The 15,284-nt window shown below is 41.3% G+C and overlaps 1 protein-coding gene across 2 annotated transcripts; it reads right to left on the bottom strand.

Annotated features, from left to right (window-relative positions):
• Positions 1-2,500: 2,500 nt before the first annotated feature.
• On the bottom strand, positions 2,501-14,336 carry uap1 (UDP-N-acetylglucosamine pyrophosphorylase 1). Of its 2 annotated transcripts, XM_061737802.1 has the most exons (11): positions 14,246-14,336; positions 13,063-13,375; positions 11,706-11,910; positions 10,610-10,785; positions 10,341-10,513; positions 6,918-7,111; positions 6,654-6,794; positions 4,681-4,869; positions 4,404-4,445; positions 3,403-3,469; positions 2,502-3,313 (listed from the first exon to the last, which is right to left on the bottom strand). In XM_061737802.1, exons 2-11 carry the CDS (start codon positions 13,343-13,345, stop codon positions 3,221-3,223), a joined length of 1,563 nt encoding a protein of 520 aa, XP_061593786.1. In that variant the 5' UTR covers positions 13,346-13,375; positions 14,246-14,336; the 3' UTR covers positions 2,502-3,220. The 2 variants fall into 2 exon arrangements, with proteins under 2 accessions (XP_061593787.1, XP_061593786.1); XM_061737803.1 differs by lacking the exon at positions 4,404-4,445 and having other exon boundaries at positions 2,501-3,313.
• Positions 14,337-15,284: the final 948 nt, after the last annotated feature.

Genomic DNA, 15,284 nt, shown 5'->3' with positions numbered 1-15,284 from the left:
CACATTAGTGAACTGTGACATTATGAATTAAATTAAAAATGTTAAAATGACTATATTCATCTCCGAAGGGAAATTAATTAATCACTGCCGTAATGAGATTACACTGGGACACATGAGGAATCAGATGACGACATAAATATCAAACAACTGGCTGGCTGCAGCAGTTCATTTTAACTAAATTGTTGTGATTAATCTTTGTCTTCATCATACAGAAATATGATGCATCACGTGGACGCCGCGCTTTTAACTGTACATTTCCAGCTCCATTCTTCCCTCAATTGAACAAGACCTCACTCTACTTGAACTCCTCCACTTAGGGCAGGATCTGACCTCTGACCCGGAGAGAACACTCCACCCTTTTCTGGCTGAGGACAGTGGTCTCACATTTGGAGGTACTGATTCTCTGACCGGTTCATTTGTTGAGGTTTTTGCCAAAGTGGTTCCAGTTCCAGTTCAGAGCTGGTACCAAACTGCATTTCAACTGCCAGCTGTGAAGAAAGAACTGATTCAGAGTCCGGAGGCGAGGGGTGGGATTACCTCACCAACCTAAACACTGACTGTCATTGTTAAAATCACATCATTCATTTTTTGGTGAAATTAATAAAAATGTTCTCACAAAGAAGAACCGAGCAGTAGTTCCAAGAGGAGACCTTTTTCCTGGACGGTGTGCCGGCAGCAGCAGGTGGCAAACTTTTGAATGGTCCCCTGTGCGTTGTTGAAAACGGGGCCCACAACTGCTGTTTTCAGCTGAATTTCAAAAAGGTGTTTGTTTTTTAGGTGTGTCAGTATCAGGTGGTCTAGTTTGGTGATCCCACTCAAATATCTGAGATAATCACATTTATAATATCCCTATCCATATAAAATCCCTATACTATAGGGAGTATATTGCCCTGGATGCAGGAGTTACTATATTAATGGACTTTGATAAATGCTTCTTCAAGAATTTTGTCGTTGGAATAGTGCTCTTATCACCAGTCTTCATCTTGAACAGCTTAAGAGTAAGCTGCCTTCATTTGTAGAGCTTCGTCTCTTATTGCAAACTGAGGAAAACAAACAGGCTAACAAAGTTAGCAGAATAAGTAGCACCTTGGGTTCATGGGGCAAAAAGCAATACCAAACACTCAAGCTGCACATACTGTGTGTCTTAGACTAACGATATAAACAACCCTCAGGAAACAGAGGGAGCCTTTTTTTAGCCTTGACCAAATACATTAATCCATCACTAAAGTCCATAGTTGCCAATCCTCGCGATTTTGCACGGATTTTGCACAGTCCCAAATTTCGGTGTCCCTCCCGAAAATCTCCCAGGGTCACCATTCACACAAATTTCACCTGATTTCCTCATTTTCCTCATTTCTTTATTTCTGCGATGGCTCAGTCTTTCACAGGTCAGGGTGTATGCCCTCGGATGTCATGATATAGCCTAAAACAACTATCCTGTTCTTGGATAGCTCACATCTCTCCACATTAAGTGTAATGTGTGCCAACCTTTGCAGCACAGCATGTAGCATGTGGTCTATTGTCATGCTGTTCTTGATCCTTCCCCCACACCAACAAAGCATTGTGGCAGATCACACCCTCCACCCCCTCCAAAACCTCAGCCATTCTGCCCTGAAAGTGTTCAGGGGCCAAAGCAATGCCAAAGGGTAGGTGGTTAGAGTGGAACTGTCCAAAGGGCGCGATGAACATGGTATACTTTGCAGACTCATCTACAAGAGGAATCCTCTAGAAGCCCATGTTTGCGTCCAATTTGCTGAACAGTTTGGCCCCAACGTTCCAAGACTTTGCACCACTGATGGCAGAATATACTTTTCCCGTATAACGTATCGATTCAGGCTGGTCAAATCTACACACACAGACTCACCTTATTGTCTTTATTAGGTACAACCACTATTTTGGCACACCAGTCGGTTGGCTCTGACTTTATGCACCAGTGGAAGCAGGATCCTTCTGAGAGTCTTCACTGAAATGAAACAGCCCTGGCTTGAGCTTCATGGCGTATGGCTGCTGACCACATCAAGGTCACTGCATATACTGGGGTCATTTGACTTGAGTGTCCTTGTCCATGCTATCCACACAGGACAGTAGGCCATGAACTTTAACGGCTGGCAAACTAAGCAAGGGCCTGTTTAGACTTTTGACCACTTCAACATTCTGCAGAGCCTGCGTACCCCTCTTTTCAGCATGAGACTAGTGGGGAATCTGCTAGTTTGTCATGCAGCGGTCCAAAACTGCAGTGCTTTGCTAGTCCATACAAAGCAGTGACAAACACGTCTTTGGGAGGGCTAAGGGGTCGTGTTTTTTGTGAACTTTTTGAGACATTGTGAGATGATTGTGCATTTTCAACAATTGACTGTACATCGAGGTCAAAATGATCATACAAATACAATAAATATCATAGATCTGTCATCACTTCCGAAGCTAGCCATTAGCTAAGCCAGCTGAAAATCAAAAGTCCACACCCAGAATTTTACATAAATGTATAGCTTTATATAATTTTACCTGATACTGTGAAAAGAAAAAACAAGTGCTTCACTGCTTGGACCCCTAAAATGCCTACTCTGAAGCAACAAGCCAACGAAACTTGCATATTATCTGACTGTTGAAGCTGAGTGGGTGAAGAAATAGACACAAAGTATTTGCAGGATTTTTAGAAAGGAACATTTTTTAATAAAGATGATAGAAACTGTAGTACCTTTTTCATCTGAATAACCTTTTATCTTCTACGACTACAAGCAGGAAGAAGCAGACATTATAAATACCCCCCATAGCCCAGTGCATGTGTCTTCATCACATGCTCACAAGAAAGATCTTGATGATAGTCTCCATTCAGTAAATTATCACATATAAATCATCAGGTGAAATAAGCACATTTCCCCCCATCTAGCATTTATCAGTAGATATAAAAATAAGTCTCATAAGCAAAATAAATAGACTAACTTGCAGACTCCATCATTCATTCGGTATGGCAGGGTTTTCATACTTCATCTCAACCTGTGTTCAAGTGCTCTTTGAATTAAAGTTTGGTACTAAAAGGTAAACAACACTCTTCATCTTCATTCACTTTGGGTGAAGCATCCTCTTTCAACCAAACGGACACATGGGCGTTATTTGTTATTGCACAGCGGTGACATCACAGTTTCCCCGACACAAATGCTCAGAGATAAAGGGAGGTTGGTCTTTGGGTCGTCCCTCTTTCTCTCCACCTTAGACTGATGGATTAAACTCCGTTCTTCACCAGTTCTTTCACTCCATGCTCGTCAATCACCAGGGTTGGATGAAACTCTCGTCCCTTTACCAACTCCTCTAGGCCCTTGAACGAAAGCACAGACGACATCAGGCCACGAGCATCCTATAAGCGGAACGGCATATTCAGCTCTTGTTCAACACATGATTCCTCACCTCTCCCCCGTAGGACACCAGCGGGGAGATCTCACATTTGATTGGCAGATCTGTTCCATCTTTCAAGCTGTGTTGAGAAGGAGATATTTAGAAATGAACAAAGGAGGGGGAGAAAAAAGGGAAATGAATGAGTCTTTTTCTCATGAAAAAGGACAGTAGCTGAGAGAGTTGGCTGTAAATCCCTGACACAGCTGTTCTTCTACTGCAGCTTGTGATTAGAGATCAAAAGGCAGAAAAAAATCAGAGCTTCGTCATAACCAGTGATTAGTTCCTTGACCCATGAAAGTTGTCCTCTAGAAGAAAACAGATGAATGACGGGGTAATCTCCACCCAGCACTTTCCACAAACTGGGAAACATTATACAACATAACCATCACTCAGCGTGTTTACTTCCAGATAATCAGTACAGATGAAAATCACAGGTAACATCTGGTGTTCCAGGTGTTTACCCGAGAAGTTGCCTGAAGGAAAAGAGGAATGATTGAAAAAGAGGCCCTTGATAACATTCATGGTTGCCAGGAATGTTCTTCAAGCACATGCTTATATACATGTTCATGTTTTAACAAGCAGGTGGATTCAATATCGAGGCAGATTTGCGAGCAGTGAACCATTAAACTTGTGACTGGTCTGCACATAAATCAACAGGTTGATAATATATTCAGATATTTGTCACAAAGAGTGACTGGTTCACTTTACCCAGCATGCAATTTGTGTATAAATCCTGTACGTACAAATGTGCATTAGTAGAAACCGTCAGAGGGAAATGATCCGTACTCTGTCTTCTGACAACTAAACTGATCCTTGCTGTAATTTCCTTTATCAAGACTGAAAATAGAGAAATGTGCAGAAATGCGCCTCTACACACCTTTCAGTGAAAATGAGGGAAAAGCATAGCAAGGATCAGTAGTAATCTCATACACAGGGTTAAGATATCTGAGCAAGAGTATAAGGAAGCCAAAAACCCATCACCATGCACGCAGTTCAGCAGGGGGGATAATTACTTTCTGTTGCCATCAGCTGTGACACTGCCTGCTGCTCCGTCTCTGAAAACATTGCACGGGACACACAGGAGCAAGACCGAGCGTGAGAGGGGGGGAGGGGAGAGTGTGAGGCTGAGAGAATATCAGAACTACAACACAAACACAACAAAGCCGGTGCATACACTTTTGTACACTGTGTGAAAAGTGTTGGATGGATTGGAACAATAAGGAACCCCTTTTTGTTGCTGTTCCTGCCAAACGTGTGTTTTTGCAAAGTGAAGTGACGCGCTGCGGTCACCTGGGTATGGCGGGCACTCGTCTGCCGTTCTCGTCGATGAAGTGGCCGCCGGCGTTGAGCACCCAGCGGTGATGGAGGGACATGAGGGCGTGTCTGGCCGTGGTGGGCGTGTCCTTTCCATCCTGAGTGTCTGCGTTCTTCAGTGGGGAGAACTCGTCCTCTCGCAGGACCTCGTACACGACAAATGTCCTGGTGGAAACACACGGCATGTCATCAGCACCCTAGCGAAGAGCACCAGAGGTTCTGCTGGTGAAGGGTGGGATCACAATCCCAGAGTACAAAGAGAGCAGAAATCCATTCTTTTTTTTCTTTTTTTGACACTCAGCTTTTACTAATTTGAAGACTTGCCACTTTTCTCTTGTTCTTGAAGGGACAAACCAAACAAAAGCTCTTTTTTGTAGCTGTTTGATCCATTGGATCGTCTAGACCTTTAATTATCTTTGGGTTATGACATGGTTGAGAAACTAAGAAACTGACAAATGCCACTTTTTTTTCCTGACAGCAACAAATATACATTAACTGGGAAATCTATTTTTACATGTTGATGGGAAAACAAGAGTAACAGCTGTCCAAGCTTTTAAAGTTCCAAGTTTCCTTTAAAAAAGTATCGTAAACATAGACACTAAGAACTTTGCTGTCTTCAACTAACCCGAACTGAGACAGCCGTTTTCAATCTCCCAAATTTTCATAGAAAGTGCCCCCTTATAAGGGGTCAGCTATAAAAAGGCATGAAACCATAACTGATTTAAATCTTGTTCTGCTCTCTGATGTGGTCACCGTTCCCAGAACTGCTACACCGCTCCCTGAAAGCCCTGGTCTGACCACTTGCAGGTGTACATTTGCAACTGGTGCTGGATCTCCTGCAGTGGTCCTGACTTCCTGAGTTTAATTTAATTTTGGCAAAAGAAAAAGAAAAAAAGAAGAAGATCCAATGGATAAGGTGAACCGTCTGTAATAATTGTGATGGTGCAGTCAAAAAACTAAATAAAATGTAAAAAAGCTGCAGCTTTTTCATTTTTACTGTAAGTGCAAGATGGTATAATCGCATGAAACAACTGTTCTGCCTCAACCGTTAAAAAGCCGATCCAGGAGAACAAAAATGCATGCTGTAGCATTCCTGTCAAATGAGATTGCAGGATGTGACTTTTCCATTGAAAAATGAAATTTTCTCCTCAATAAAATTGGGTCTGTACACAGTTTTGCTGGTTTTCTGCCAAAGGTCTAAGGGGAACGTTGAACATGTACACCTGCAAAGCGTATGGCACATAAGGGTCTAGACCAAACCGTCCTAACATAAACCAGAACACAGCAGAACCTTTGAGAAATCAAAGTGCAAAGTGAGTCAAGCCACCGGGATTCTGCTAAAGCGGTCAGTCTGCCGGTCCGGGCGCTACTCTAATCCGTCTCCCGGGAAACAGCTAAATTGTTTCAGAGCCTTTTCTATTTTGAAACACAGAGTATGACCCTCAGAGGAAGCTGCACATGTCTGAGGTGTTTTTCCACCGGTCAATCATTACAGGAATCCTTTCATTAAATGTAAAGTCGTATTAGCAGTGGCGTGACTCAGAGCTGATGTCATGTAACACTTGTGGAGGTGGAATGAGAATATATCTCATAAACCTCCATCCTACTGCGGAAAATTTGGCAGACGCAGCGAGCCTGGACCAGACTTTGGAGAAATACCACAGCTGAGGCTGGAGGATAGGGAAGGGGACTGGAAAAAGAGGCTGGTTCTCGCGTGGAAGAACAGATCAAGGACCAGTCAAAGCCCGGGCCAGAAAGCCTGCCAGAGCACCGTATGCAATCCAGCCATCTCTCAAATGGAGCATAAGTTATCCATTGTATTCCTCACACTTTTCAGTTTGAACGGAGCTGCTTTTGCAGATGCATGCATGGATGGATGCTTGAACACACACACACACACATACATACAGCCGATGCCATCCATGGAAAATAGCTCCACTGTAACTCACTTAGCAAACTGAAAGATGTCAAAGACGAACTTTTCCATTTTAATCCCATTGGGTTTGTCAGGTTTGATTAGCTGACCCTGAGCATCCACATATGGGATCTTCTTCTGGGCCACATGGTGCTGCAGCTGTGGCTCATGTTTCCTAATGTATAAAACAGAGAACAAAAAGATCTGCATTTAGATGTTGTTCTTCGTACAAGAAAACAGAGACTGAGGAGCAACGAAACAGTCCGAGTGAAGTCATGTGAAAGCTTCTCTGCCTTACTGGACCACGTCTCTGAGGAACGAGAAGCTGAAGAAATGGTTGGCCACGTTTCCTGCGTTGAACATCAGCCTGCCGTCGGAGCTGCGCTTCTCAGCCGTTGCCAGGGTGATCTCGCTGTACTCCACCACCTGGTAACGCCCATCCACCTTGCAGACCACACCCACTGCTTCTGTGGGATTGTTTTTTTCCACCACCTGTCATGTCAAAAGTTTGGTAATCAAAACTATAAATGCATTTCTTTTTATTACTACAACTGTTCTGAGAAGTTATTTGGTTGAGGAGGAGTTATGTTAAGGCAATATGGTGTTTGTTAGCCGGTTAGGTGCAAAGGCACAACCAATGGGAAAATCGGTAGCCTATTAGGTAATTGCAGCTATTTATTATTAATATTTATGTTTAATTTATGATAGAAGTAACAAAGGGGCAGGGTTAAATAAGTTTTACATCTACCTGCTCCTTTTTGGACACTGTTTTTTTGTTTCCCCTGTTTGTATTACGTTTTTGTTGTTGTTGCTTTTTTTTCTGTATGTTTTGAATTTGTTTTAAAATTTTATATTTTTTTCCTTATGTGTTCGAAATAAACAATTCAATCAATCAAATCAATCAATCAACTGTTTGCAAAGAAAAATATAGGTTGATTTAATTATGCATTCCAGTTTTTCTATAGAAAATACACAAATCCTGCTCCCTTTTCTTGACATTATTTGCATTATAATTACTTGTGGAGGACTTTCAGTGCAGAGGTAGCTAGATACATAACCCAGCCACTGACCCACAAGCCTGCGATCCAAGTAAAATCATTATGTTCAACTGGCATAAGGGTCCAAGACCACCTTATGTATCACAGTCTGCACTGAAATAGAAAGGAAATGAAAAACATCTCCCCCTCTGCTGTGCAGGTTTGTAATGAAAGAGTGGAGTCTTGATGAGGGTTGGGAGAGTGGGGGTGGGGGTGGTGGGGTGAAGCCACATCAACTCAACTGTGGCTTTGAGTCATTTACAATGCGAGGGTGGGACTCGGCTCTGATCCCATCCCTCCATCTCTGCTTCACCACACATCTCTAAAAGCCAAACAGGAGCAGGGTCTCACCCCAAGTTAAACATTTCCTTGTGTGCTTGTAAAAAATAAAAATATAAAAAAAAAAAAAAATCATGAGAAAAGTTTCAGAACCAATTTAAAATAAAAGCAAGACACCCAATTCACAGAATGGCATGGGGGAGTTGTGATTTTTAAAGAGTGATAAAGGATAAGGCGATGGTGAGTTTTTATTTTACTACAGTTATCATAGTATGTCATGACTAACTGTAATAGTCATGTGCGATGACCCGACTAGGACATCTGGCTAGAGCTAGAGCTGGGCGATATATCAAGATTTTAATATATATCGATATATATTTACAAACACGATATGGTACGAGACAATATCGTTTATATTGATAAAAAAAAAGATTTTTATTTTTTTTTTTTTTTTTTATGATTTTGATATAGCTTATTTTGTGACAAATTGGCTTGAGTGTTTTATTTGAGATTTGCACAAATGTTTTGTTATTTGCAACTGTCAACCTCAGTGGAAAAGTCTGCCTGTTACTGTCTACATTGTATTAATTGCACAGTGTATTTTAATTTAATTGTTATGCAGGAAAGGGATATTTGTTTTATTTTATTCAAGAAGCATTTTTATTTTATATATGCAGGCAGTTTATTTTTATTTCATTTGTTTTATACATTTTGATATTGTGCAGACCTCTGTTAATAAAGGAACCTGTGTGACATTTGGCACGAGGCTTTGTATTAAAACTGACTGTTTTTTTAAGGGTTTGCCTCAGAAAAAAATGAAGCTAACAGAGATGCTATGCTATAATGCTTTGGGGGAAACCCCAATTATGGCACAGAAAAAATATCGATATATATCGAGTATCGCCATTCAGCTAGAAAAATATCGAGATATGACTTTTGGTCCATATCGCCCAGCCCTAGTAGTTGCCCATGAAGATTCTACAAGTATTACTACTGAGAAATAATTATACTTATAATAAATGTAAAGGTTTTCAGTCCGAGCATAAACACATTTGCTTTAAAGAAAAAAAAAACACTAACTAAAATGCAGTCATTGGAAGATGCTGTTAATAGTGAAAAAGGTGCCCTCATATGATGAGTTGCAGGCGGTGATTCTTAGCTGAACTCTAAAAAGTTCCTCGAAAGCTGTGATGAATTTATTGCCCAGGACTTCAGAAGAAAACTAAGCGGCTCACAGCGCCATCCAGTGGAGAGAGGTGGAAAACGCAGCTGTCAGTGAACGTGACGGTTAAACTGCTGTGAAAGCAAACTGACCACACCTTTTAATAAACTACACACACAAGGAAGATATGAACCAGCGTGTGTCATCCTAGCAACTTCCTGGGACGAAGCAGACAGACTGATCAGACTCATTTACATCTACAGTGACTCTTGTGTTCAAGGTTCATGCAGAGCTTCATTACACTAATTATTTATCATGTGCATTTTCCAAGCCTCTCTGATAAGTTATTGCCTTTGAGTGCATGAATCCTTGCATAATTAAAAATACCTTCAGCCCTAATAAAAAGGTAACTTTGGCCTCATGAGGGTTACGGGGCAGCTTTGTGAGGCGTCATCAAATTAAGCAACTTTATGACAGTATGAAGGCTCTGCACTGTGTCCTGATTTCAGACCTACTTTAAAAGACCTTAATATCTGAATAAAGTCCAGAAAAGTGGATGAAAAACCATTTAATGTTTTAACAGCAAACTTTAGTCGAAAATAATAAATAAACTATGTTCTAGCACACATAATAGGCCAATATCTGATGTTGCTTGACTGAAACGTGACACTTCAGACATCATCAGACTCAGATTTGGTCAGAGTGGCCATAAGAACTTTTATTGAGTTTGTGCTCAAGTTCAGGACTTAATTTTGGTGTCTTCTTAAAAAGTATGACATGTCTCAAAGTGCAAAAGAAATTAAATATTATCACACTGTCCATGCATGCAACACTTATCATACGAAGCTCCTAAAACACCTTGTTTTAACTGCGTTATCTTAAGCTGAAAATTGGTTTGAACAGAGCAAAAACCCTGTCTTTATCTGAAGTTAAACAAACTGCTAACCTCCATACAAACCTGGACTAGAAATGAGACATTTCAGGCGTGTTTTACTGACAACATCCCTCTTTGGGGTGAACTTCGGGAAATGTAACTTTGCAACCTTTTACACACAAAAGCAGCTCATATAACATTGGGAGAAATGGAAAAACTTATAAAGTGGGATATGTCTTCATACAGGAGCTTCAGTCTCAGTTTTATATACCTTGATAAAAAAGCAAACTCTTTGGGAAAGTCTGCAGAGCTCCAAGTTAAGAAGGAACAATAAACATTTATAGACAGGAAAAAGAGAGTATAACAAACCTTTGCTCCACAGTCTGCACCCTTCTGCACACAGAAGCCAACAAAGGCGGGGTCCGCCACTTTGACCAGGATGTTGTCGACGCAGTAAACATGGATGAATTCGATCCCTCTCTTCTGCATGTCGTCTATGATTCCCTGGTTGCCGAGAGCTCTGTAGAGGCCACCATTACCATCTACGACACAAACACGGACGGATGTGTTAGGAAGAAATAAATCCACAACGATAAATAATACTGTCATGGGTGAAGTCATTCATTGTGAGGACGTGCCTGGAGCCATGGAGAGCTTCCCCTTGCTCTCCAGGATAATCTTGCCGGTGTAGTCCATTGCTGGCAGCATGCCCTGCTGGAAGAAGACCACGCTGTCCTTGTCCAACCCAAAGTAGTTATGTTGTGAGAAGAAATCCTTAGTGGATTCCATCGTCCTGCCGCTGGTCATGATGTACCTGAAGCCAACACAGAGCTTAGTACCAATACACACTTTTTGCACTTTGACATGCTGCAGACTAAAAAACTATCGTAGGAAGAACTACATGCTTCTGAAAACCATATAAATCTAAATTTTGTATTATGAAACGCTGCAGAGAGATTCACAAAAAGCAAACTACAAAATTGAGTCAGAGCTTTATAAAGTCCATCAACCCCACTAGAGAATGAAGTACAACCTAAGCTGACCTCCTCCTCCATCTTCCATCTTTGCAGACTAAACTGTCCTTTGACCTACTCAACAGGGAGCTACTTTACTGCCAGTAACAACTTCCTTGACTGACTTTCCTTTGATGTTCACAATGACCTGACCCAGTTAATCACCAGGCAAACATAATGGGAACGAACAGGTTCAGGTTGAATTACAAACAAGAAAGGTAGTATTTGGTAGCATTTGTGCGCATTTTCCTCAAATAAGAAAAACATTTATCTTAAAATCTGCACCTCTCACAACCTGCCCGCACTCTAAGGTCCAGTGCCTTCATCAATCTCTCCATCCCCAAAGTCCGCACCACCTTTGGGTGCAATGCCTTCCGGTTGGCTGCAGCCTCTGACTGGAACACCTTACAAAAAACCCTTAAACTTTCTGTTCTCACTTCCATCTCCACCTTCAAACTACATCTTTTATTAAGTACAACCGACTCCTGCACTTGCCTTTAGTCCTCCTTCAGGCATACTGACTGTTTGAATTACTTGATTAATTGTACTTTTACAATAGCTTACTTTTAATTTGTACTTTTGTATTGTGTTTTAATGTCTTTATATAACTTTGTTCTTTTTCATCTTAGCTCCCCCCTCCCCTTACCCCCCTAGGCTGCACTTGAAAATAAGAAATTTGTTCTTAATTTGCTTGCCTGGTTAAATAAAATCAACATCTCACCAAGGAATACAACACTTGACTTTGTGCTTCTGCTCAGCCAGTTGTTGCAGCTTCAAAATGCGCTCCGCCTGCATCTGAAAGAGAGTTTTGTGGGACGGCAGCCCCACGTCGTACATGCCTTTGGGGTAGGAGAACCCCAGCCTGGTTCCCTGGCCTCCTGCCAGCAGCAAGGCTGCCACTTTACTTTGAGAAATGCACTGCAAACCTGAGGGACAAAAGAGTACAGAAGCTTGAAGTTTAAAAACAGAGGGGAAAAAAAGAGTTTATTTATGACAGTAATTGCCTTTGAGATGATACCTTAGATTAGTAGTAATAAACTTAACAACAAAAAAAAAGTAACAACATTCTTCAACAAAGGTTATATATAAGAGAAACTTAACAACTCTTTCCAGCCTCCAATTGACTCAATTGCAGCAGTTCAATAGGTCAACAGGTGATAATGGTTCCAGTTTATCTTGCATTAAGTTCCTCGTACGTGACAGAATATGCAGCAATTTCTAAAGGCAAGTTTTAAACATTTACTGGGTGGACCTACTAGACTTTGCCTGCTAAAAAAAATAAAAAATCCCCATGCATGCATGAGCAGACCACACCCTGTACCAGACGTGGTCATGACAGTATGATGACTTCATGCCTGAGCGTCATGAGGCTAATCTGACTACGTCAGCCCCAAATGAGGACCACATGTGTTTCACTAGTGGCCTCACCCTCACCGTCCCCCAGGATATAGAAACAAAAATATATAAACATAGCAGAGTCCCCTAAACAGTCACCACGGCAACGCAACAGCAGTGGGATTGCGCAATACGTATGCAAGTGAGTTGGGAAAATGCCCACTCACTCACACTCAAAACAAGCAGGGTGGATTTGGTTTGTAAATTTATGCAACTACTCAAGAGGGTAACTGAGGGGTTTCTGTTGCTTGTAAGCAAAAGTTTTAATTTTAAAACGAAACTACTGCATTCATGAGGGCAGACCTGTGGAAGCAATTTAACATATGAGTGACAGACGAGATGAGAAACCACTGACCCATCCCAGCATTACTGCATTCTGGCAACCATGTGATGCTCTTAATCCCCATAAGCTTCCCAGTTTGATACCAGCATATCTTTGCCTTGCACGCACAGACTAAAACAGGTAATGCCAAAACCTCAACTTTTCAACTTTTTTTGCAGGATCCTGACGTGTTCTTCACCACTGTGTGACACTAAATACAATAAAACCACTGCCATAAATGTATGTTTCCTTGTTTTCGTTAACTTTATTGCACTCTGCACTTATATAGGTTCAAGGTTAAGTCACATGCAGTAACTGTGTGTCTGTGTATGAACTTTCTGGGATGTGTGATAGGGCTCACCTGCTGCGTCCCAGTCTTTGAGACTGTCCCTGTCCCGGGTCACACTCCCCAGCACCTCTCTGGGCACCGGCTCCATGCGGGCGTCCATCTTCTCGTGCCGGCTGCTGCTCGACGTCTCCATGGCGCTCTTGAAGAAGCCGTTGATCTCTTGGACGTCCATCGCCTGCAGCTCGCGGGCCAAGTCCGCCTGTCCCTCGGGACTCAGCTCCTTCCAGAACTGGACGAGGTGGGACTGGCCGGCCTCGGCCAGCCTCTGCTGCAGTCCACTGCTGTTCGGGTCCATGATCAACCGCTTCTGTGATTAACTCTCACACTGAAAGAAAATACAAGAAAGAACGGAGGAGGAAAGTTTAGGGTTACAGGTAAATAGGCGAATGGCAATGAATAAAGGTGAATGAAATGATGTGAAGGAAAGGTGAATGAAAAGGTTTATATGATTATTTAAAAAAAAAAATAGTTCAGTCACCATGGCAAGAGTTTAATAGCTACACACCTGATATTTAAGAAATATCAAATCTAGAGTTTGGTTGGTCTAGATGAGTCAAACTTATGAAGATGGGTGGAGTGTTTCCAGTGAAAAACCGCACAGTATTTCCAGAATCTTGCCTATCCTGTCTAAAACTTGATCAGCTGGTGAGAACTCGACAACCAGCATTACATCTTTAAATGTAATCATCATAATTAAATTAGTGTCTTTATTTAAACCCACACCCACAAGGAGCAGCTCCCTCGACCAGGAAACCATGAAGAAATCTATTCTTAGCTCCTGATTGGGATGCTGAGGGCTGATCACAATAAAACAAGTGGGAAATGTCAGTAATAATCATGTGATAATTGTGAGTTAACCCATATATGAAACTTTCAAACTTGTTTCTGAGAGGACGTGCTGAGTTCTCTACCAGGATGTAAAGATAATACTTTACCTAAACAAGGATGCCGCATTTCACTCATAGGATAGATACAATTCCCCATTGATACTGGCAATATAAAGGTCTCCTATTATTATTACTCATATTTGATGGAATACTTTATGCTGTATTTATTGCAGCTATCTGCAGCAGAGACACATGTCCCAGGCTCTGCAGCCGAGCAGGAACAGCTGCTATCAACAAACCCCTGGAGCACACCGAGGAGGCGAAGGGAAAACGTGAGAGAGAAAATGACTGAAATATAAGTATGTTACCTGTTTGAAGAGCTCCTCTGGAGGATATGAGCATTAATGCCAGAAGCGCTGGCCGATCCTCGACCTGCGACTCCTCCTGCAGGACGACACCTCCTCTGACGTCACAATGGACGTGGCAAAAGCGGCGGCGCAGCGAAAGCTGCGTTCAAGTGCTGCTCGTAATTCTGAGGACTATCACTCTCACTACACTTGCCTACTTTACCTTTCACAAAAACCCCAAAGATTAAGGAAACTCACTTTAAAATATTGTATAAAGTGTACCCGGTTGCAGAATTCCTTAAAAAAGATTCAAGTTCGAATTTGAACAATGTGCTTTCTGTAATCTACCAGATGAAACTTTAGAACATATGTTTTTCCTGTGTCCAGAAACTTCTGGTTAGAATTAAGAAACTGGTTACTACTTAGAATAGAGGAGATACCAGTCTTTGATATCTCTCATATTTTTTTCTATATAGATAACTTGAAGTCGAATGTATCTGACATAATAAATATAGTTATTCTCATGGGTAAATATCATATTCATTGTGGTAAGTGGAGGAATAGCAAACCCTTCTTTGATTGTTTTTTAAATGATTTTAAATTATTCTTCTTATCCCTAAGAAAAATAGACTCCAACAAAATGGCTAAAAAGATTTGTGACGATATATCTTGTTTTCTGCTTTTTTGATGCGTGCCTCAGTCTTTGCTCCTCTTTTTGGCACTTTTGTTTGCCTGATTTTAAATACTGTGATACTTTTATAGTTTGCACTTTATTTCAATACATAGTTAATTGTTTTTCTATATAGCTCTATATTTAACAGCATCTCATATTATGTCTACTAAGTATACTATCATCCTTACGAGAAGATGTTTAATTACTGTTCTATGTTGTTTTATTGTGTTAAATAAAGAAGAAGAAAAAAAAACCTTTCACAAAAACACCTATGATTAACGAAATGTATGACATACAACACAACGGAGGAAGCTTTCTATAGCAGGTGTCAAACCCAAGCCCTCAGGGGCTGCTGTCCGGGATGTTTTAAATGTGTCCCCGCCTCAA

This window comes from Cololabis saira, chromosome 13 (assembly GCF_033807715.1).
Source record: "Cololabis saira isolate AMF1-May2022 chromosome 13, fColSai1.1, whole genome shotgun sequence".
NCBI classification, from domain to species: domain Eukaryota; kingdom Metazoa; phylum Chordata; class Actinopteri; order Beloniformes; family Belonidae; genus Cololabis; species Cololabis saira.
The sequence above is the reverse complement of the archived record's forward strand: the minus strand, read 5'-3'. Positions and strand labels throughout refer to the sequence as shown.

Excerpts from the sequence above, each read along its gene's own strand:
- uap1 (XM_061737802.1), bottom strand. The coding sequence starts at position 13,345 with ATGGACCCGAACAGCAGTGGACTGCAGCAGAGGCTGGCCGAGGCCGGC. Across the intron at positions 6,795-6,917 it reads TTCCTCAGAGACGTGGTCCA|GAAACATGAGCCACAGCTGC; the intron begins GTAAGGCAGAGA and ends TTTATACATTAG. Across the intron at positions 4,446-4,680 it reads CGAGTGCCCGCCATACCCAG|AGACGGAGCAGCAGGCAGTG; the intron begins GTGACCGCAGCG and ends CAATGTTTTCAG.